General features: G+C 37.8%; 1 protein-coding gene across 3 annotated transcripts in view; it reads right to left on the minus strand.

The window, feature by feature from the left end:
- The window catches only part of LOC143208816 (protein tipE-like), a 45,922-nt gene extending 33,957 nt beyond the window's left edge, over positions 1-11,965 (minus strand). The window contains exons 1-2 of one of the 3 annotated variants that reach the window (XM_076423656.1): positions 10,871-11,780; positions 5,712-6,041 (exon numbers count right to left, since the gene is read on the minus strand). In XM_076423656.1, coding sequence (XP_076279771.1) covers positions 5,712-5,916 — 205 coding nt within the window. In that variant the 5' untranslated portion in view covers positions 5,917-6,041; positions 10,871-11,780. Of the gene's footprint in view, positions 1-5,711; positions 6,042-10,870 lie in introns of those variants that run through there. The other 2 variants (XM_076423657.1, XM_076423658.1) reach the window with 2 other exon arrangements.
- Positions 11,966-25,292: the final 13,327 nt, after the last annotated feature.

The raw sequence follows: 25,292 nt of genomic DNA on the forward strand, positions 1-25,292 counted from the left end.
GAGATGGAAAGAACAGTGAAGAGAATATGAAATACAAACACGAGTTAACGTGGAATAATTAAGGAAACAACAGCATTCATACACATTCAAGGTTGGTTACCAACATAATTACATTAACATGGTGGATAGTCAAGTCAAAATATTTCATTTCACATTTCATCGAAAGAGTAGCACAGGAATGAAAGTCATAAAATGAGTTCAGATTAGTTTTTATAGTTATAAATAGCAGAATGGGGTATTTAAGAAAATAAAATGGTGGTCTTTTTCTTGTCACCCTGTCTCTCCCCCTTAAATCATCAACTCATTGCTGTAGAAAGTGTGAAGCTTCTGATGAAAATTTGAAACAGAATCTACTAAATGTTAATGGTATTAATTTCTTTTAAATCAAATTTTCATCTCGTCAAAGTTTAACATGTTCGCACAGTCCCATGTATGAAGATATTTTATTATTCACGTTTACTATTATTGAAATAAGTCACTGCGAATGCTCGGCAGATTTAACAATGGTTCAGGTTCGTTTCATTGTCAGTAAGCATCCGAATTGTTGAGAAGGAGTGTCAAGGAGTAGTCTGAGCACTCGAATCGTGGAATACCTGTTCATGCTGCCGTTGGCGTTCGATAGAGAACCTTAATTATAAGCACGAGGGGTGACGAAAGAGCGAAGGAGTGTCACCGGGTTAGGAATACGTTCGATTTGATCTAGACCAGCTCGAATACCGTGAACACAAAGACACCAGTTGCGTCGATCTTAGCACGTCTCCGTCTAGTGCCTCTTTAGTGGCTCTATTACATCGATATATCGATAACGCTGTGGTTCACCGAGGCACCAAGCGACGAGACCAATTTACGGCATCGTTTCTTATCGCGATCATTCGCATCGATCCTCCCGCGAATGCTCGCATAATTTTCCAGTGACACGTCTAGACATCAATTCATGAAATCATTCTTGGTGATTATCCAAAAATCAACAACGATATATTACAAAACAGTTTTGCAACGAAACGACAGCAATCGATCAAGCGTTTTGTAGTTGTTAAATATTTACAGAGTCTGTGTACAGCTGTAACATTATTGGTAATCGATATCAACTACCACAGATAATTTACAATCGCTTCGAACGGGATTTAGTGATAATTTTCTATTTTCTTTGTGTCCCAATGTTATCTTTCAGAAATTATTTATCAATTCCCCCAACAATCACGGAATCGTGTTCGTTCCTCTTGAAATGTTTAACTTTCGAATAAATTGTCACTGGGAAATTAAAAATGTGGAATTTATCAAACAAACATTGTGCCTACGGTTTTTTGCTATTTCAGTGAATTCCGGTATTGACTGACAAACACTTTGAACCGAGCGACAAGCAGAGAACGCAATTTTCTGGTAAATGCGATTTGACGATTCATAGAGGTGCCGACACACGATGGTAAATATTACGACTGTCATGCAAATTTTTTCACACACGAGTCATTTCCTTGTCACGTGTGTGCTCCGTAAACTAAAATTGCTTTCATTAATTTCAGAATTCTAGCTTAGCTTCGAGACAAATTTACGAAATCAGAATTTCTTTATAATTTTGAAGATTACGAAATTTTCATTTCGCTTTTGAAAAGTATCACTGTAAGTATCATCAACCAAAATATATGACTTAATGTTTTAAAAGGGAAGTATTAATTTTGCCAACGATTCCGCGCACAATTTACAAAATAAGAATTTATTTACAATTTCGAAGATCACAAAATTTTTATTTCTCTTTCGGAAAGTATCACTGTAAGTATCATAAATCAAAATTTAATATTAACTTATAAAATTACTGTTACTTCCATAAAGTTATTTTACTAATAATATAACTTAACGTTTTAAAAGGGAAATATTAATTTTGCCAACATTCGCCACTGTGCAACGCCGATTAAAACCTCCGCAGCGACCAGTATGCAGTTTACCAAACATAAAGTAGAACGTGAAACTGATATTTTTTTTCGGTTAAAATAACGTTCGTGCATAGCGTCATTTTTTCCTGGCCGTGCGTGGCACAGTCGTAATTTGTGCGATGAAACGTTCTGTGTTCACCGTTTAGCATTTTATTTGCATAAAATCGATGATACGCGCACATGTTCTTCCGACTTTGTCCATCCCCCGCTTTCTCTGTTGTTTTTCTTTGTTGGAAAAAATCAAGTAAGCGTGTGATAACTAAATCGATAAAATGTAATGGCTGTTGTAGGGTGGAGCGCAGTTCGTAGTTCTACTGGAGGCGAGTTTGTGTGCAAATACAAAATGAAAATGCGGTACAACATTTATTTGCAGTTTAAACTTCGTCCTTAATAAACTCTACTTTGTACACTAATTGTAACAGAACTTCTGAAAATGGTGTGTCTGGCTATTGCATACTATTTCTACTTACAGCAGACCTAAGTGGTACAATGTACTATTTGATCTTACTTTCCTGAACAAATTAATTGTGGAAATATTATTATTCTTCCCAGTTATGCTGACAAACTATGTTTGATTAACACAAGACCACAATTGACACTTTGAAACAAACCCTTCCCTAAACAGGATTGATTTCTTATTTGCAGTTTAAACTTCGTCCTTAATAAACTCTACTTTGTACACTAATTGTAACAGAACTTCTGAAAATGGTGTGTCTGGCTATTGCATACTATTTCTACTTACACCAGACCTAAGTGGTACAATCTACTATTTGATCTTACTTTCCTGAACAAATTAATTGTGGAAATATTATTATTCTTCCCAGTTATGCTGACAAACTATGTTTGATTAACACAAGACCACAATTGACACTTTGAAACAAACCCTTCCCTAAACAGGATTGATTTCTTATTTGCAGTTTAAACTTCATCCTTGATAAACTGTAATTTGTACACTAATTATAACAGAACTTCTGAAAATGGTGTGTCTGGCTATTGCATACTATTTCTACTTACACCAGACCTAAGTGGTACAATCTACTATTTGATCTTACTTTCCTGAACAAATTAATTGTGGAAATATTATTATTCTTCACAGTTATGCTGACAAACTATGTTTGATTAACACAAGACCACAATTCACACTTTGAAACAAACCCTTCCCTAAACAGGATTGATTTCATACTTTTCCACTTCTTCTTGCAAATTGTTGGGATACAAACTACATCTACCGTTGAATAGTATGCGATTACGTTTATAGACACGAATGATACTTTATCGGATATGTATGGTCGAAACTGGAATATCGAATCGCACAAATCGAACTATCAAACGTATAATCAAAATCAACATGGTCGTGATGGAAATATGGAAGTTCTTATGTAAACAACGTTCTGATATCCGTCCATCAAAGCTATTACGGAAATATGGCATTTCATGTGGATGTAATACGCGAAACTTGGTTTATAAACTTAGTTTCGTCATGGTGTATGATTCAGATGATTTTTTACGTTCATGTGGTTTTTATTCCGCGATGCAGTGTAGTTTGAATTTCACAGTTCTTTCGGTAAACATAAATTATGTTTGGAAAAGTACATTAAAATGGAATGCGTGCACCCGGAGGAACATAAATACATTTAATTCGTACGTCAGAGTGACGTTTCGGCAAAATGTCAAGCTCATACATGCGCCCATCCTTTTTAAATAATGAACAGAGGACAAGCGTTTCTCGGCTGCGAATCCGAGATATCTTTCATTAAATATGAAATTAAATGTCATTGCCTTCATGTCCGTGGCCAGATACGGGATTGTTGTATTCGCTGTTGCGAATCGGGGATCGATTGTCTATCGAAACAACCTTCGTTCATCCACTCGATATCTCGAAATAGTTTTCTCAATCATTCATGCAAATCGTATATTCTGGCGGTGACCCTATTTCGTAAATTGGAACGAATCGATTTATTTATTCCGCAGTTCCTTCCATGCATATTCCGCGTTCTGTGGTATTGTAACCAATTTCAATTTTCAACAGAAGATTTTTGTGTATTATCTGTTTAGAAGAAGTGGCAGAAGTGTAAATGGAGTAGGTGATCGAATTATTGGAGCCATAAATAATTCAATTTTTAGTGGAAGTGTAGCTACACTGAATTCTATTTGTTTTGATAAAATATTTTATGAAGTAACGAATTGCAAATAGGATACGTCACGTGGGCGATAAAAGTATTTCTCACATTCTGTGGCTCCAATAAAATTTAATTCACCACGGCAAATGTGTATTTTCTTTGACTTCCAAATTTAAAATTAAATACGAAATTAATTTCTGATAAACTGCATATCAAATATTTTTCTATAAATTCCTTATTGTCTTCCAAATATTTTTCCATCTGCTCCGACATATTTTTTGCTCGTAAGCTATCCTACGAAACATAATTCGAAATGATTCTTCCAGTGAAATGTGAAATGAAATCTTTTCTATGTAAAAGTTCAATTCCTTATTTCCGCACGTCTGCATTGGTTATTTGAATATTGGATTCGCATCGAACGCACACATGATCACACACGAGGGGGTTGCATGGTCGAACAAACGAGAATTTTCAGAAAAGTGCAGAAAGACAGTAAAGTAACGAGCACACAGAAGATACGGTTCATACCATCAGAGACGTTGCTTTCTAAAGATCAAAGGGCTCGAGAGACGGAAGTGTATCAACTTGACGAAGACAAAATTATTTATACTACATAGTGAACGAAGGACGACAGTAGTGAAAGCGTCGATGGACGTTCAATCATGTTAATGGAATGTCTGTATCGTGAAATTTATTGACGAAACTTTTGCTGCAAGTCAATTTTAATTTTGTCATTATTCTATAAAATATCAAATATTTTTATTTACTTCAATATCCTACTGTTGACACGTTCATTAGTTATTAAAAATGTGATTTAAACACTCATTAACCCAAAGACTTGGAGTTTATGAAAGTTAAAATTCCTCAACTCTTTGCACTCTCCGAATTATTTTTCAATTATGTTGCCAACAACTCCCTACTATTTGAAGTGTCCTATTTAAAATTTACTTCAAAGAACAGTTCCTCGGTTGCTACTTATTTCAAACAATTTTGTTTACTAATTATATTAAATATCCTTATTTTAACTAAAAAATGAGACAATTAAATAAATAAGGGAAGAACCAAACACATATAAGAACCCGTTTCATTTACATTTTTCTTTCTCTGACAAAGAAGTAGCAAAGCGTTAATAAAAAAAATCCAATGATTAAACGCATTGACCAACGCATTATAAAATGATTTGCACGTGTCACAGTCTTCAAGATCGCGCAGACCCCAAAGTTGGATGTCCAGGTCAAATAATGCACACATGATACTACCCCAGATTATGAAAATAAAAATTCCCTAATAAGAAGAAAAATTCCAATAATTGAACTATTGACCGAGATATTATAAAATGATATGCACGTGTCACAGTCTTCGAGATCGCGCAGACCCGAAAGGTGGATGTCCAGGTCAAAGCCAGAGGTCAGTCGAATCGAAGGAACGTCAATCGAGCGTGCACCACGACAACTTCCTGAATATGCGGATCCTCTCTATGAACGTATGTATTATGAACGATTCGGTCGACCTAAGCTAATCATCCGGAAGAGAAAGAGAAAAGTGGTGACCTCTAAAAGAGGATTTGTGGAAGGGTCGCATGCAACGACACAGAACGAAAACGAGACACCGATAAAATAGACGATAAACACGGTTTGTGAGGAAGAAGGGACCGATTGTTCACCTCTCCTGGATTCAACGTCGATGGTGATACACTCGGCTGGCCGAGTGTCGAACTGCATGAAGATGGTGGTGAAGGCGGGGTCGATGACGAAGGGGACCAAGAAGAGGAAGGCAAAGAGGCTGAAGGTGCTGAGGAGGATGAAGAACGCGGTCGTGTAGAACAGCAGCTTCTGCAGGAACGTCTGTTTCTCCTTTTCGTCCGCCATCTCGGAGAACAAACGGCAGTGCTCGTTTCAGTGGTGCACCTGGTTGACGTCGTGGTCGTCGTCGACGGCGTCCTCGGCGTGCTCGCTGGCAGTCGTCACGTTGGACGTCGTTGAGGCGAAACGATCTAAGAACGTTCCCTTTTTCTTTCATCCTCGTTATCGCGATTAGAGCTATCGAGCTTTCTGCGGTCGACGGTCTCAACATTTCTTTAAAACTCCGTCACTTTCGCAACGCTTCTTCGTGATTTCCTGAGCCCCTCCTTTGCTTCATTAGGTCGTTCGGAAAGTCTATCAGAATTTAGTTTTAGAATTTAGTATAAGTTTTAGTAGTTTACTTTAGAATTTAGAATATGTTTTAGTACTTTACTTTAGAATGTAGAATAAGTTTTAGTACTTTATTTTAGAATTTAGAATAAGTTTTAGTACTTTATTTTAGAATTTAGAATAAGTTTTAGTAATTTACCTTAGAATTTAGGATAAGTTTTAGTACTTTACTTTAGAATTTAGAATAAGTTTTAGTACTTTACTTTAGAATTTAGAATAAGTTTTAGTAATTTACCTTAGAATTTAGGATAAGTTTTGGTACTTTACTTTAGAGAATTTAGAATAAGTTTTAAAACTTTACTTGAGAGAATTTAGAATGTTTTCGTACTTTACTCTAGAGCTTGCAGTACTTTAGAATTCGTTTTATGACATTTTGTTCTACGATCTCTTGCGATTTTTCGGGCAAAAGGAGTTTCAGAGCATTAATATATTATTTTCAACCGACCAGGATCACGGAAGCAAGAGACTTTCAACGTCACGATTCTGACGATGTAACGTAGACAATAGTTCCTCGCGAGGACAGAAAGTCGAGCAGAATACGTTAGCGGGTAAAAAAAGCTCTCGATCTCTGTAAAACTCTCACGGTGTGAATCAAACTTTGTCAGGAAAGAGAAGCAATGCCTTGCAGAGGATCGCAAAAGTTCCGACTGCAATGGCATCGAAATAGAATTATTTGCCGGCGGTATTACAGGAAGACTTGAATGAGAAGTGGCTCGCGTATCGCGGGGTTCGTTCATTGTCATGATAATTTCATACGCCTAAATACTACGAGATTGGCACGTGCCGGTTGAATGAATGATGGCACAGCTCGCTGAATCGTAATCTCGGACCCAGATAGCTTCGTCTTATTCGGAAACCAGTAAACGGCGAGATATCGAGGTAATAAAAAGGAATCGATTAATAAAACCGAACATAGAAAGTGAAAAATCTATTTCTGATAATTGATCTAGAAAATCATTATTTTGCATAAATTCGGTTCAATTTTGGTAAAATTTGGCTCAATATTAATGATCGATATAAAAAATGAACGATTCAATTATTATCCTTCTCTGATAACTGATTTAGAAAATCATTTTATTTGGCATAAATTAGTTTCAAATTTTGTAAAATTTGGCTCAGTATTAACGATCGACATAAAGAATGAACGATTCAATTGTTATCTATTTCTGTGATAATTGTTTTAGAAAATTATTTTATTTGGCATAAATTCGGATCAATTTTGGTAAAATTTGGCTCAATATTAATGATCGATATAAAAAATGAACGACGCCGCGCACAACGTGTCAAACATATTTTTTATGTCAAGGAATTAGTTGAAAGTTGACAAGCCGCGATATATTCACGGCGTCTGGCGCACGAAGCCATGCAATATCCGCGTGCGGATAAACCGTCGACCCATTCCGAGTTTAACGCGTGCCTGTAGCTGGATAGCTGAACATCACTAAACGAAAAGTCACACTTTCGAGATGCACCCTAAGTATTAAAGGTGGGTAACCGTTTGATCTCACGGGAAACGCGAGTGCATAAACCCAACTTTTTTACAGTGCCACGTCACGCTAAAAACTTTTTATATTCTCGTTTTGCTTACAGTAATACGATGATGTATTTATCTGACGAAATCTATTTAATGTATATTCGTGAATTTCATTGTCTTTCCAGGGGAGATAAACTGAATTGTCTGCATCGATTGCAAGAAATAGTAACCAAATTTGAGGTTACTTCTTCATAAATGGACACCTTGAATTTCTAAAATTTTTCAACAATTTTGCATTTCATCTACTCAATTTTGCGATAAACGCATAAAGATCCGCAGTCTGCTTATCACTGTTTGCTATAATACCCAATATTAATCTCTTAAGGAGAATCGAGGAGTCAGCCTATTTTTGGACATTCTTTACGTAAGACCCCGATAAAAAAGCAGCGAAGATTTTCGATAAAATTACGGTTAAGCAACCCCAGCAATCTTCCCGATTTTCGCTCATGAAATTGTGTAATCTCGCTCGATGCAAGCAAGGTTCAATTAATTAAGGGAAGCCAAGGCAGAAGTTTCCATAAGCTCTTAAACTTGCCGGAACTAATTTGTATCGTGATATGCTCGAATAGTTAACGTCAAATCTTTTTCTTCACGAACACCAAAGCATTTCATTCGAATCGAATTTATATTCGCTTGGAGAACTCGGAATAGTACGCGCGTTTCGGGTAGCAAAAAGGATCGGAACGCGAGACATGGTTTCGTAAACTTTGCGTTTTGTTCTACTTGAGCCGCTTTAATACAAGGAAACTATATTTCACGACCACAGAGTGCTGTTCTCCTTTATTGACTCGGCATGGTTTCGTGCCGGTGAGTTACGTCAGAACAAACCGATGCTGCACAGAGAGAGAGAGAGAGAGAGAGAGAGAGAGAGGGGGGCGAGAGCTCAAAGGAGCATTTTCTGCGAAATCATTCTCACCGGGGTCCTTTTGTCATTTCACAGTTTTCTCGGCTTTACATGCTCAATGTTTCACCGAACAAAGACGTCGGTATCACCTCCGGTTGAACTTGAAGCCGATTATACTCCCTAATTGAATGCCCTCCCCCCTGCCTGTCCGCCCAGATAAGTTGATTTTTTAACGTGATTATTGAAAATCGACAAACTCTGTATCCAGATTCAAAATTGTGTAATTTCTTATAATTAATGTAGACAATTTCTATTTTGGATAAAGACTCACAGTCAGGTTATAAAATCAAAATAAAGTGGTTTTTGAAAGCTGTTTTTAAAAATCAACGAACCTTATCTAAGTGATGCAGTTAATTTTTATTTTGGATAAAGACTCACAGTCTGGCTATAAAATCGAAATAAAGTGGTTTTTGAATGCGGTTTTTAAAAATCGACGAACCCTATCTCCAGATTCAAAATTGTGCAATTTCATATAATTGATGCAGACAATTTCTATTTTGCAAAAAGATTCACAGTCTAGCTATAAAATCGAAATAAAGTGGTCTCGTGTCTTACAACTAGTTCAATTTCCATTTTGCATATTTCAAGAGATCCACAGGCTAGTTAAAAATTTATTCAAATGGTCCGATTTCTGAACGTAGCTTCTAAAAATCAACGAATCCTATAGTGAGATCAAAGATTGCATAAGTAAGGAAAAAATTGGCCCTCATTTCTAAAGAGTGACACAATTTTTATTTTGCACATTTAAAGCTCAGTGCAGTTACAAATTTATTCAAACGAACCTATTTTTGAACGCGGCTTCTAAAAAAAAACCGAATCCTGCAGCGAGATCCAAGATTTCGTGAGATTAGGAGAAAGTGGAAGCAGTTAGAGAACTCGTCCCGTCTGAAACGATCAAATTGTCTCGCGCGAGTCCCTTTAGGACAGAAAGTAGGCCCGCTTTGCGTTCGCAAAGGCACTCGACGTACATCAACACGGGTCGAGCTAAGTGTCCGCGTTGATTACGCGGCCACGTCCCCACGAAAGGAGGTATCCAATCTACATGGAGGAGAGAGCGTTGCATCGGAGATCACGAATGGCACCGGCCGAGTCTCGTTAATCAGCAATTAGTGTATACACGCTCGTACTTTTCAATTTGCCCTCGATGTCTCCCCGCCCATTGAAAGGGGCTCGAATCCTTTGAAAAGACACCGACGAAACGCAACTCGAAACCACGGCGACCCCTCGGGCCACGACTCAATCGCCTCATTTAAAAACTGGAGTTTCCGGCGCAGAAGAAAGCCTTCGTTTCCATCAAATCAGAAGCTCGCTTCCTCGAGCAACTCCTAGCATTTTCATTCGCCATGCGCTTATTAATCCGCGGAGAAAATGTTGCACGCACACGAATGTCTTCGCGACGAACATATTTCTCACGATGAACATTTTCGTCAAGAAGAATTTCCGACGAATTCAATTTCGTACACAATTAATGATCATTTGTTAGAACAATTTTACTTTTTCCGTGGGGATTTAAGCAACATCGGTGGGGTGGATGCTGCCATCTGAAAGTGGGCCAAAGGTTTCTTCGGAAACCTTGCCTCGTAGGTATTCCTGGTCGGTTCAATTCGATGGGAACTTGTGAAAATAGATTCGGTTCTAATCTTTTTCCATAATAACAATCGTTAGAATACTTCACTCGACGAATCTCAACGAAGTGTTCTGAAATAATTTTCAAAAAATTTGAAGAAAATCAGAGATCGTGTATTTGAATAACGAAGGTGTTAACCCTCGTACATAGGTGTCCATTCAATTCGATAGGTCATAATAGGTGTTTCTAATTATGTTCTACTGATCGTACGATAATGATTGAAACATTTTACTGGTAGGATCAATGAAGTGTCCACAAATACATCTCGGTAAATGTCAAGCAAATCAGAAGGTAACACTTGATGCGTTCCAGAGGCTCTTCTATCAACGAAGAAGCATTTGAATAACGTGTTAAAGGATTCTTCGTAAACCCTTGCAGGTGAAAAATCTCAAGGAAATCGTCAAGCAACACTTGGTGGGTTATCTAGGGTATCCGGGAGCAGTGTTCTCGTTCCAAAGGACATCCTGACCGAGGAGTGATCGGGACGAGGAAGGTGGGTCCTGTGCGACTCGGTCGACCGCGAGAAAGCTCGATTACTTCCTTGAGAAACGAAGAAGGTAGGTACCCCCTACGAAAAAGAAGAGAAATCGTCGGGGCTCTGCGCCCTCTTCCTGTGCCCCCGCATCCTGTCTTCCCACCTCCTTCTCTTCCCGCGTTCTTCGTTGACTGGCCCTTTCCTCCTCCCTCTCCGTGCTCTTCGTCTCCTACTTCGCCGCACTATGTCACACTGTCCACCGTACACATTTGTCTCACGATCTCGCAAAACCACCGCGCCTCGATCGAAACCGCGCCGTCAGAAGCGGCGGTCGTGTGTTGGGCCACGATTTTCTCAGTCCGACCGTGGTGGCCACCTCATCCTCGATGATCTTTCTCTTCCTCTCTCTCTCCGTTCTGGTTCGGTGACTCTATTTTTCCTATTTTTGTCCGTCGGTTCGTTACAGGTGGTCCGTACTCGCTGTCAAGGCTATCGAGGCCCGTGGTCCTCCCTACTATCGGCCAGCCTCCATTCAAGCCTCCATCGGCGAGCTGGCTAGGCCCCTAGCACGGCGGAAACACGCAACCCCGGGGGAAATTGTCGTCCTGGCCGCGGCGCCGACGGATGCCGGGCTACTGCAGTCGGTGGAACCTTTGGGCGAGCTTATTTTCGAGCGACGACAGCGCCACAGTGGCATCTGGTGGCATCGACCGCCGTGAACGACGCTCACGACATCCTCGATGAACCACCACCGTTCAGGGCGTCCCCTGTCGTAACCCACCCTCGTTCGTTTCACCCTCGTACACCTACGTTCCGCTCGCTACTCTCCGATCTCGCGCTTTCCCTGACCCTTTGTTGCCCTACTCGTGTCCACACCATCCCCTTTTTCACTCCCGCCCACTAGGATACCTGCCTTTCCGATTTCTTGTTTCCGCTCGATTATGGGACACTCGGGATTCTTTACTCGCTTCACCGGAGCTACTCTGCCTACTGACCTGCTCATCGATCCGGCAATTCGGCTGTATCGAATAATGGAATGACCACGTGCTGGATGTCTCAACATTGAACCCACGCCTCCGGTGGATAAGAAATTACCAGTTTTTAGATGGATGGTTCGTGCTAGGGACTTGCTTAAAATTTGGACACCGGCCACGGATGGAACGAGAAATGTCATAGGACACGTGTCCTGGTTGACCTTGTTTCATAGTCACTTTTGTCTGTCAGTAATCCTTGATGGATTTCAATAATTAGCAAATGATACTAATCCGATCAGTAATAAAATTGAAGGTCGTAAAAATTGTCGAATTTTTTCCCCAGCTACTTCACTGCTGGATAGTTTGTACTAGGTGAGACTTGCTTACAATTTGGACAGCAGCCATGGATAGAACGAGAAAGGTCATGGGACACGTGTCCTGGTTGACCTTGTTTCATAGTCACTTTTGTCGTTCAGTAATCCTTAATGGATTTCAATAATTAACAGACGATATTAATCTGATCAGTAATAAAATTGAAGGTCGTAAAAATTGTCGAATCTTTTCCCCGAGCTTTTCCGCTGCAGAAGATTTGTACCTGGTGGGACTTGCTTAAAATTTGGACAGCAGCCATGGATAGAACGAGAAAGGTCATGGGACACGTGTCCTGGTTGACCTTCTTTCGCACCCACTTAGTCGTTCAATAATCCGTGATGGATTTTAATAATTGCCAAAAATTTTGTAGTAACCATCCTGGGACGCAAAGATCGCAAGAATTGTCGAAATTTTTCCGCAACTGATTGATATGAACTTTTCAACGACTATCATTCAATGAGGATTTCAATAATTAACAATTTTTTGTAGTAACCATCCTGGGACGCGAAGATCGCAAAAATTGTCGAAACCTTCTCCCTGCTTTTCCACTGCTAAATGGTTTGTCCAGGTGGGACTTGCTAAAAAATTGGACGATGGCCACGGATGGAACGAGAAAGGTCATGTGGACACGTGTCCTGGTTGACCTTGTTTCGCACCCACTTTTGTCGTTCAGTAATCCGTGATGGATTTCAATAATTAGCAAATAATATTGACTTCATCCGATCAATAATAAAATTTCGCTGTAACTACACCCGGAACGTGAAGATCGCAAAAAATGTCGAAACTATTCCCCAACTGATTGATATGAACTTTTCAATGAGGATCATCCCGAAAGCTCGGAAAGTTTGTTTTTACAGCGGGTCGGAAATACTTCTCAGAACTCGTTTACGAACTTCGCCAAATTTCACGAAACTATGTCGAATGATTTAGTACGAACTTCGACCCTAATCGTAGTTGCTTGAAATGATTCATCCTTCGATGTAGCTGTCTACTTCCCTAACGAATTCCTGTTAGTCGTTTTCAGTGATTCAGAAGGTCACAGATTTATAGGTATTACGCTGTGACAGTACGGTTACTATTTATATTGAATATCATTCTATACGGTGGAGGTGTAAACCGTGATTTGGAAGCTGGCCAGAGGATTTTAATAGATCTACGACATTTAAGGCCGAATTACAATGTATTTACACATGTCCGTACATTGAGCTCGGATTATATGATATTCCACAAAATTGATCGCTCGTACGAAAAAGAAGTAAAACTTCTACACCTTTAAACCCTAATTTCACTGATGCGATTAAGCATGTGCTAAAACATCGATTACAATCGACCTCGCAGAACTGGAGAGAAACTCTTGACGTTGCACGAACATCTGGCAGAAACTTGAAATATGAAAATTCAAAAATTCATGATTATCCGCCAGTAAAGTATAGTAGAATCTGTACTAGATTCTCTAGTAGAATCAGTTAAAATTAACGATGTTGTGAAAGGCTAAGTTTGGTGTCATCCGAGTCCAAAGTTGGTCATTGCTATTGAATTTTGCTATTGAGTAATAAGTAGACTGCGGATCTTTATGCATTTATGGCTTATGAAAATTTACAAAATATGCTAGAATATAAAATTTGATAGAATTTAGTAAGATTTTTATTTGTTCAGGATCTACAAAGGTTGTTTCTATTAAAAATAGGCTTTTGTTTCATGACACTTTCTTAAAATTTGTCTACGAAAATTTAAAATTGCATATACATCCACAGTCTAGTAATAAGTATATTTTTCTAAGTACGGATAATATTTACCAACCAAATTAATATAGCTTGTTCGTCTAGGGATAAGTGAAGGATTACATATCGTGGTATTTAGAAAATATTGTAAATAAAATAGTTTTCCCGACTTTCCGAGCCAAATGTCCCACCGTGCGTCGGGAGAAAAATAGATAAGAATGATGATTTGATTAAAAGCGAGACGCGCACGAAGAACGAAGGAAAAAAAGTAGTCCTCCTGGACGTGTATGCATCCTCCAGGGTCCCGCTAATGATCCAATGCTGATGCAGCCCAGTGCTCCGGGGCAGAAACCAATAAGAACCGGTCTAGCCAGAGTTTGGAACAGTTGTAAATCGTTGGAATGAGGTTGGTCGGTATGGCGATGTTCGCGACGAACCTGAGAAATTAGGTGAATTCGTCTGGCACGGTTAATCGGTTCTTCCAGGAGGACCATTTCTCTAATGGAAGCTCTATAGAAATTTTCATATTAATTCACAATCCTTTGCAAATACAATTACCCACCAGTCGGAGTCCCAACTGGACCAAAGTTCACGCTGCTGTAGCGCCCTAAGTATATTTGATCGAACTGATTATGCATATTGTCCAACAAACTTTTACTTTTTCTGCGTCTTAACGATTAATAGGCAGAGTTGGGCATTAATCGATTAAAATTTTAATCAAGATTGATTGATTAATGTGTACGATTTAAAAAGTAATCATTAAAAAATCGGAGACTGATTCAATCCATTGATGAAGTTAATCACCATACGATCTATCCATAAATTGTAATAAAGTGGGAGATAGAGACAGAGACCGGAGATGGAAAATTGACAGAAATATATCTGAACAAAAACTCTGATCAAAAACTGTATTTCATTTCGAAGTTTCAGCAGTTAATCATTAATCAATTACCCGATTGACGATTATAATTGAAAGGAATGTAATCGTTAATCGCAAGTAACGACTAAAGTAGAAATTTAACCGTTATTCCCAATTAACGATTAATAAGTTAACTGCAATTAACGATTAATAAGCATTAATCGTTAACCGCAATTAACGACTAAACTAGGAGATTAATTGTTAACTGCGATTAGCTATCGAAGTAGAAATTTATTCGTCAATCGTTGATTAAATTTTTGCCCAACACTGTTAATAGGAGATAAAAATGTCACGCTAAGTATATTTGATCGAACCGATTATGCATATTGTCCAACAAACTTCTACTTTCCCTGCGTTTTGATATAATTAATAGGAGATAAAAATTTCCATAAAATTCTTTCATAGAATTCCGTTTATTTTGAAGGACCTACAATTCGTTCTCCAGCCGCAATTATTTTCGACGCAATGGCAAACTTTTCCGGAAAGTCCGCATAATTTCGTGCTTGGTCCGTGAACGCGCACGAATCCAAATGTAATACGACTTTCAGGGAATTACAGTTTTCGCAAGTTTCAGCTTTGGAAATTATACCGCGCTAAAACACGGCTAGCAGCTCGTGACACGCGAATGCACGACGTCCATTTCCGACTGCCGATGTTCGCTAGTTATCGCAACCACGCTTGTTCCAGCGTATGCCAGTCAGGATCGAGTAAATAGTACAAACGTCGTCGACGGAGATGAGACCGGACCCAGATTACGGGGATTGCCACGATAGCGTTTTGTTGGCTACATATGAACCATTTTTCACGGTGCGCTTCATCCTGAAGAGATTTCATTACACTGCTCCGCGAAATTAGGGAATCACTCACGAGGAACGCTATTCAATCGACAATGAAATCGTGCGTAGATTTTTTATGTTGATCGGAAGTATATGTATAATATGGATTTTATGCATTTATAATGTTCAGGGTAAAATTTAAAACTGTCCAAAGGTTAAAAGATTTTACGAATATTGACATTTTATTTTTAACTTATCGAATTTATTCACCTCTGTAGAATCAGACTGGTGTTGAAGATCTCTCACATAATCTACTACAGATGTATGCTGTACATTTGTTTATACCAAAATGAAATTTTATGTTTTTGCTTCTTCTAAATCTTCTTCTAAGAACATGACATAAAAACATGACGAACGACAAAGAAGTTTCGTGGGGTTAATTTTTCGTGAACTCTGTCATTTATATACTTCTGATCATCATAAAAAATGTGTGCACCATTTCGTTGTCTATTTTGTTGCTAATTTACTTGATTCTTCTTCTAAAAAAATGACAAACGACGGAGAAGTTGCATACTGTGCACATTTAAAAGTAATGTAATAAATAGACTGCGGATCTTTATGCAATATAAAAATGTTCTGCATTGTTTGTAAGAAGCAAGAATAACATAAAAATTGATTTTATCCCTAAACGACTCTGTTACATTTAAAAAAAACATTACAACATTATACATACAATTTTTTAAATCTTTTACTCTCTTTTATATATTATTAATTGCGGATAAAGATCCGCATTCTAGTAATAAATATCGATTGCACAACAAATTTCCATTATATCCGGAAAAATCCAAGAATGACAGAAGATTTAAACGGAGAAGACTTTTTGTAGGGCTTATTCCGCCGCTGACATTATGCGGTGGAAACGAGCCAGTGTTGGGGAACATGTTTCATTAACCAGCGTGAAAAAAGGAACTAGACAAAGCCGCGAAAAACGTTCCAACGATTCGGTTCCCCTATTGAACCCGTGAAATGAGTGCTCCAGTCATGACAACGGTGTTAGATTCCCTCGATATGCACGAAGAAGGCGACGGGTCGTCTCTATTAGCCTTGCCAGAAAAATTGGCCTGTATTCCGAGTGTCGTGTCATGAATCAAAGTTTTCCTTTCGTTCTCTTTTTTATTCTATCCCTGGCAAACAAAATGCCTGTCGCTACTGTTGGCACGTAATGGGTCCATGGCACGGATATATAAATCTCTGAGGAATCGATTTGTCAAGAACTAATTGCAATTTCTTAAGTTCGATTAGCTTAGCTGAAATTACCATCTGGAGGTAGAATAAATCAGGGATTGAAACAAACTGAATCTCTTTCAAACTAAATAATTTTATTCCCAGTCATTCGCCAAAACAACGCTGAAACTTTTCAGCCCAAAATTTTTTAATTTTATGAATGAAGAAGACACTGGTTACATGTTATAATTTTTTTTTTAAATAATATTCAACCAGTTACTTAGCAACGTTTTAATAAAAAATTTTTTGGCAACAGTTAAACAGATAATTTTATTTCCAGTCAGTTCACTAAAACAACACTGAAACTTTTCAGCCCAAAATTTTTTAATTTTATGAATGAAAAAGACACTGGTTACATGTCCTAATTTTTTTTTTTTTTTTAAATGATATTTAACCAGTAACTTAGCTACGTTTTTCTTAAAAAATTGTTTGATAACAGTTTGAAAGACTATTTAAGTTAAACGGGGGCATCTTGTGCAAATATTTGCAACGAGGATCGATCGCATCGTCAAAATTCAATTCAAAGGCCCAAGGTACAAAACCGAATAGCTGCTTAGGACGCATTAATATAATACTGACCGAAATTCCGGGCGCGGCTCACGACGAATCACGTACGTGGAAGTCAACAAGGCTTGTAGGCAAGGATGCCAGGAATTTTGGTAATAATCCACGATGAATTTCGAGTATTCGCTCGTCTCTGTTATACCCTTCCTCTAGACGCGACGAACGAAACTAGGTATATCGATTTCGATCGATGACAAATGACGAGTCTTCAATGTTCATCTAACAATTTCAAATATATTGGTACAACGATGATTGCGGTTTTGCAACGCCAACTTCGAAACAACAACTTCTGCTTCAGCATAAAAATATACAAACTGGGATTCATTAACATTTACACAAAATTGGCATACAATTATGGAAATATTAATTGATTCTTAACACAAAATTAAATCTATAAAGACATTTTAGTTGTTCACTCATTCAGACTTGAAATTAACATTGTCAGAATTTTATGCAAGTTTTTCAAGCACGTTAGAAATTAGAAAAATACAAGAAGATAATAACTGTATACGAATATCAACTGAGGGAACTTCCAAATTTAAATTACGTGTTTATCACATACAGGTGCGCACGATGTTTAAGAGTTTGGAGCTCGAAATCGCAAGCAAGAATTCCGCCATGACGCTTTGTGCTTGGTGGAAGATAAAGGCGTCAAAGACGTGCCGCCATTGTGAGCTAGTACTTTGTCGGTGGTGTCTCCGGAAGTTACAATGCCAGGAGAAAGATTGACCTTAGCAATCTAACCGGTGTCGTTCCAGGCTCGGGTTTGTTCTTAGCGCGAGACAGTTCCTCTAGGAAAATTGGCCGACAGCCAATGAACCGAAATGTGGGCCAAATGTCTTACTCGCATCCGCGCACGTTATGCCACGGGCTCGCTGATAATTCCTATTCCCACCCATTCCCGCGGAATGCCCGATGCAAATGACTACCGTATATTTTCAACGTTAATTGTACTTTTTCGCGGGCCGATCCGCCGGCCATTTTATTTCTTCTAGCTCCTGGCACGGGTGGCCTCCTTATTTCAGCAAGTTTTAATTCCGCGCCGCGAAACTTTTAATACGATCCGTCTTCCCCCTCAGATGAAGTTAGACACACCATTCTACCATCGGTGACAGTGATCCTGGATCCAGAGACGGTTAAACAAATTTCTACATTTTCTTTTAAATTTGTACCTTTGGGGAATTTGGAGACTTATACTTTTATTTATACAGTGGGTGTACAAAGTATTCGTACACCTTTTAAAAACTAATAACTTTTTTATAATTGTACCAAACGACCTGATTTTTTATAATGGAAAAATAAAAAGGCATTTTTTAAAACTTTTTTATTTGGGCCCTTAATGAAAATTTAAAATATATGTTTTGTAGATCTATGTTAGTTACACATGCTGAAAATTTAATCGAAATCGGTTGATGCAGGAAAAAACGACAATCATTAAAAGATGTACGATTCTGTGGATTTTAAGCAGATATTGATCAAAAGTCGTGTAAAACTACAATTTTCACCATTTTTAACCGCTTGTAACTCCAGTTTATGTTAATTCATTTCGATGAAATTTTTAGCATGTGTATAACTAACATAGATCTACAAAACATACATTTTAAATTTTCATTGAGGGTCCAAATAAGAAAGTTTTAAAAAATCCCTTTTTTATTTTTGCATGTAACCGTGTAAATTATAATTTTTGGAAAATCTTTTTTCCATATCATTTCGTAAACCAATTGATTATAAAACCAATATAAAAACCAAATTGATTATAAAAAATCAGGTCGTTTGGTACAATGATAAAAAAATTATTAGTTTTTAAAAGGTGTAATGAAGATTTTAAACAAAGTCAAACAAATACGAATGTTACCCCTTTCTTTTTAAAGGAAATTAAATTTGGCCCGTTTGTATCAAGACTGCAGATGTTTATGTAAAATAAAAATATTCCGCATCGATTGCGGGAAGCAGCAGTTAAATAAAAATTCATTTCATCCCTTAATAGTCTTTTTACGTTAAAAATAATATAACAATATTCTTAGACATTCTTGAAAATTTCTTTCACGTCTTGCAGCAAACTGCTCCAACTTCTGAAAAAATATCCAAGTCGCGTGATCTGATACTAAAAGAGTTATTGCCCTTTAAATGGTGTCCGAATATTACTGTGGTTCACTGTACGCTTGTTGTGACCCCGTTTTCCGAATTTCAGAATTTTTTGTATTGCGCCAGCTGTTCAGTTGTCTTCGCAGAAATTACTCGAAGTGATCACCTTTGGCTCGCATACAAGCCCCTAAACGTTTTACCATTGACCTTCTGACCCGGTTGAGATTGTCAGGTGTTGTTCGAATCCGTTGGCAACCTTCTGTAATACGCTGGCGGATTATGCCGATATTATCCACAGATGTGGTATAAATCAAAGAGCTTAGTTTGTCAGTAGCACGGATCAATGGAAACAGTTATCTCTCGTGTCTCTCTTTTTACTCTGAAATACTCCGAGCAATTTTCTCCATATTTATAATGACTTGTTCCCCAGAAAACTTATGTGTACGTTTTTATAACACCGTGTATATCATTGCCAGCTTAATATGTTCTCGTATATTCGAGAGTGCGACGCAAATATTATCCGGGAAGTAGACGTCCTCGGAACTGCAGTCGTTATCTCTTCTCGGTTCACTGACTCCTTGAATGCCTCGAAGACAAGAGTGAAGAATATTGAGTGGGAACGAACTATAGAGAGAACGATTTGATGGAAGATCCATAGCATTCTATGAAATACATAAGCGAGCTCAAGTGGAATCATCCAAACACAAAAGAAAATCCAATACGTTATTAAAAATTGGTTTCCTCGAGAATTATTCCTGAAATAATTCCACTCGTCATTTCACTGATTTAGATGTTATTTATGAAACACAAATCGTTAAATTACACAATTTTTCTCAATTTTATAAAATGAGTTTCAAGACTTTCAATTTTCAATTGTATTGAAAACTGTTTGAACAGATTTCCATAGAATTACACTAAAAGATTAATTATAATGTAATTATAATTTAAACTTGAATCGCTACTGGTTACCTTCAATTTACAATTGCATTAAATATTGCTGATCTCTGCAAATCATCTTCGAACAGATTTCTATAGAATTACTCTTCTTTCAGTCCCCGAGGCGAGAAAAATTCCGACGACGCGGATTCGACGTTAATCATTGTCAAAACTAAGTAGGGTTGCCCAGATTTCTCAAAAGAACATGATTAATAACCTGAGATAGACGAAGAAATTGCGGGAGTCGTTATTCATGTATTTTTTCCTTCGTTCATTCGCATTCTTTGTTATGTCATTAAACCAGTTAAAACTAGTCAATTCGTGTGAAGAATAACTTGCTTAGAAATGAAAACGCATTTCGACAGTTTGCGAATCGTTCTTCGGCAATAATCCAGAACATTCGATACGTCTGAACGCGGAATGGCGGAAGTATCATTTTTTCGGCTGTCACCGTCGAAGTTATCGGAAATATTGAATGTTGATGCAGAGGCCCGGGACAGGTGCTTATTTTTGTATTGGTGCGCTCCACTTTGTTACGTTTCGGTAATACTAAAAGTATTACCAACGATATATCGGTTACCGTTTCAAGGTGAGTGTGTGAGTGAGCCTATACCAGAGAGTCTACGGAAATATCAATTCCCAGGCGGTTTCAGGACTGCACGCCAATTTCTTTGGCACGTAAGCCAACCACTCGTTCTAATTTACTCACTGCAGGAGCAACTCGCCTTGCCAGGCAGTTATTATTCGTCGTACAAAAACTGGAAAAAACCGAATGCAGAGAATTCCCTTGTAATCTACATTTTTCCGCGGCGATTTCGTCGGCCGAATTCCATCCCTTCGTTTCCTTCATTCGAATCCGACAACTGCTGTAAAGTACTCACCCAAGACAATCTGAACATTTTAACATTGCAAACAGCAATCGTGCTCTGATAGATTTGTACTACAAGCAGTGTTTTGGGCAATATTTAAATAAATAATTATTTAAATACAAATTTAAATAACAAGTTATTTGTTATTTGAATATTCAAATAAAAAGCAAAAATAATTATTTATTATTTGAGCAAGTCTAAATAATAAAGTTAATTGTTATTTACAAATACAATTTCAATTGTTATTTGTATGGACAAATAATAAATTGAATTGTATTTTTTTATACGCAGCTGCGCCTTCCGGACGGACCCGACCACTGACAGTATACCTGAAAAGGTTGCTTTAGCAGACAAAAAACGCGCACGTGTTCATTGTATTGTAAGAGAAGACCAAAAACTATTTGTTTGATTTCCAGCTCGATCCAAATAATAAATAATCTTTTATTTGCAAATAAGAAATAATGAATAGATCACTTTTAGAGTTATTTAAACTACTTTTATTTAAATAAAAAGTTTAGTTATTATTTGCAATTAAAATCACACGTTCATTTATTATTTATTATTTAAAATAAAATTTTCCCAACACTGAGACTACAAGTCATTGGTCTGGCAGCTAGCGTACCTAATCTACTAACTGTGACTCGCTCGTTAGACGCGCAAGTAGAATAGGTACGGTACGCTGCCAGACCGGACACTGCTATACAAGAATTACATGGTTTCACCTAATCGACACTTCTGAATATCTTCCACAAAATAATTAAGCAATAGAGTGATGCTGTTCTCGATTTAAAAGTGACGTTCGAGGTGGTGTTTAAAAGAAATTAACCGATTTTGTGTGAACTTAAATAACTAATTTAAAATTTTTAGAAGAATCTCTATTGAATTTCATTTACGCTTCAGATTTATTCAGATGTCTAACAATTTTAAAGAAAATTAATTTTGAATGTAAATGATACTTACCCAATGTCATATTCGGTGGAACCTTATTTACATAGTAAAAAATATAAAATTGGTTTACTACACCACAAGGAAATTTTTATTTTTCTTAAATTTAATTTTTGGGATAGAAATGATTTTATAAAAATTTCTAATACTAAGACTAATGGCTCAATACTCGAATAATACCGATCAGAATTGCATTTAAATAATACTTGCCCAATATCACATTCGGTGAAACATTATTTACATAGTAAAAAATATAAAATTGGTTCACTTCACCACAAGGAAATTTTTATTTTTCTTAAATTTAATTTTTGGGATAGAAATGATTTTATAAAAATTTCTAATACTAAGACTAATGGCTCAATACTCGAATACTACCGATTGGATTGCATTTGAAGACTTCCTAAAGAAGTAATGAATAGCTGGACATTTTATGAATTTGTAACAAGAATGAGTGACCGCAACACAAAACAATACAAATATCAGTACAGTTAGTAATAACGAGGAGGTTGATGCAATCACGGTATTTCTACATTATGGTGACGCGTTAACAATAACGGACTCTTTTGTACGTTCCCACCAACGAACAAGGAAAGAGACGACAGCAAGAACCGCGTTGATTAATCGCCGGCTGGTTTTCAACTTTTTTATTTATCCGCGTTGCACGAAGGAAACGTCGCAAGAAGAAATGTAATCGCAATAAAGCTTTCTTCGTGCCTTCATTCATAACTGGCTTCTTAGCCGGAACTTTGCTCTAGCAAACAAATTTTCCAAAGTATTTTACTTTTTCGTTTTTAGCGGAAGACGCGAGCGAATTTCAAGATGCCCGCGAAAATACAGGAACAACGCGGGATGCTTTCACGAAAAAAGCTTTTAAAAACATCCCTTGGTAAATGCGGGGAGCTGTGTCGATCATCACGCGTATAAATCCTTCTCGATACTCGAATGCATCGAAAATACCGAATTGCATTGACCTGAATATTCCGTTGCACTTTTCATCCGTACGTCGCTATTTTAAACATTTCGTTGATGACATCGCGTTATCGGACCGACTACAGGTGCGGTCGAAATTCACTTAAGGGAGCATACACATGTAAACGGTGAATATTTATTCTCTTCAGGGAACTTTTCACCAAAAATAAAAAGTAGAACGCTTTTGCAGTTGATATTTCAGGATATATTTATACATGTTTTAATGGCATATATAATCCTTGTTATTAAAAACTCTTTATTTTATTCGCGTACTAAAGGGGAGTTGTTGCTCGCGCGCTTCGCGAGTAGGGTTAATGCAAACAGACGTCGATAATGTAAATTTCTATTGAAATATTGATTAAAAGCTGCGACGTTCGTTTGTTTGTTGTATTGAAATATTATTCTAAAAGCAGTTTTAGTTTTTCCCGAATTTTCCATTTTTCCGTGATACTTTTCCAATTTTTCTTATCCTATAACCTAGTTCGGACTAATACGAACATTTTAAAAAAAGAATTAGTCAAATCGGTCCAGCCGTTCTCAAGTGATGCGCTTACCAACGAACAGCATTTGATTTTTATTTATATATAGACAAAAATGATTGTCTTTTGCTTCTACCCTTCAGGAAGAAAAATAGAACACTTTTTTGCAGTCGATATTTCAGAATATATTAACACATATTTTAATGACACATTTATAATCCTCGTTATTAAAAACTCGTTATTTTATTCGCGTATAAAAATGATTGTCTTTTTAATGTACTCTGTTAAAATAAACGAAAAAAAGATATTGAATATAACCTAACCCACTAAATTAAGCATTCCTCTCAAGAAACACCGCGGAACACATTTTTCCAAAGATTTCCACTCGAACGCCTGTTTAAATGAAAGCTATTTCGATTTCTATTCGTGCAACTAATTAAACCGATCGGGGGCGAGGTTAATTAATTAGAAGAACCGCGCCGTCCGTCCACCGGCAAGTAATTTCTATGATTATTTCGAGGGGGTGGTAATTACCTGCGCCCACTCTGCTGTAACACCGAACGAAATAGAAGAATGAAATTCGTGAACCCGTAGGATCGATATCGCCGAATACGGGGGGAATTAACCAATAAAACTGCGACGACGAGAGAATGTAGAATGAAGGAGGCAAGTTTCAGTACAGTTGCGGAAAGTTTAATCAGGCCGGTTCTCGGTGTGCCTGTTCGTCACAGTCGAAATCAAACGAGCCGTTCTAGGCTGTGGAACGAGTGATCAGTGGATCGATCGTTGCGCCATTCCGATCGAGGCATGAAAAGGACGGCGTTTCTGCGCCGGGGGCGCCGAATCGCGTAGTTGAAAGGCGGCAAGAAACACTGGTAAACCGAGCCGACAATAGAGACTATAGTGGATCCCGTTAACGAGATCGAGGAATCTGATTTTTCCGGATTCTGATTCAACCCACATTTCCCGGAGTTTGGTCGCACAAAAGGTTGCACGAAAACGTAAATGAGTCGGAAAGAACGCTGGTTAAACAAAGACAATAATAGGTTCTGTTACGAGAAGGAAATCTGATTTTCCTGGTTTCCCATCCAGCCCACTTTTTCCGGAGTTGGGTTGCGATTAAGATGAAAAGGGTATGCATGAGTCGAAAATAACACTGCTAAATAAAGTCAACGATAGAAGCAAAATAATAGGTCCGATTAACGAGAAGGAAATTTGATTTTCCTGGTTTCCCATTCAGCCTACTTTTTCCGGAGTTGGATCGCACGGAGGCGACGGATTAAGACGAAAGGAGAATGAATGAGTCGAAAATAACACTGGTAAAAAAACTCAAGAATAGAAACTATAATGGGTGCAGTTAACGAGAACGGAAAATCTGATTTTTCCGGATTCGAAAAATGGCACGAGGGCGAATAAGAGGTAAGGGGGATGTAAGGGTCGAAAGGAACAGTGGTAAACAAAGTCAACAACGGAAACAATAATCCTGTTAAGGAGAAGAAAATCTGATTTTCCTGGTTTTCCATTCAGCCCACTTTTTCCGCAGTTGGATCGCACGGAGGCGACGGATTAAGGATGTTCCCATGGAGGTACAATGGGAGACAAAAGTACAAGAAATTCGA

Source organism: Lasioglossum baleicum, chromosome 5 (assembly GCF_051020765.1).
Source record: "Lasioglossum baleicum chromosome 5, iyLasBale1, whole genome shotgun sequence".
Taxonomy (NCBI): Eukaryota; Metazoa; Arthropoda; class Insecta; order Hymenoptera; family Halictidae; genus Lasioglossum; species Lasioglossum baleicum.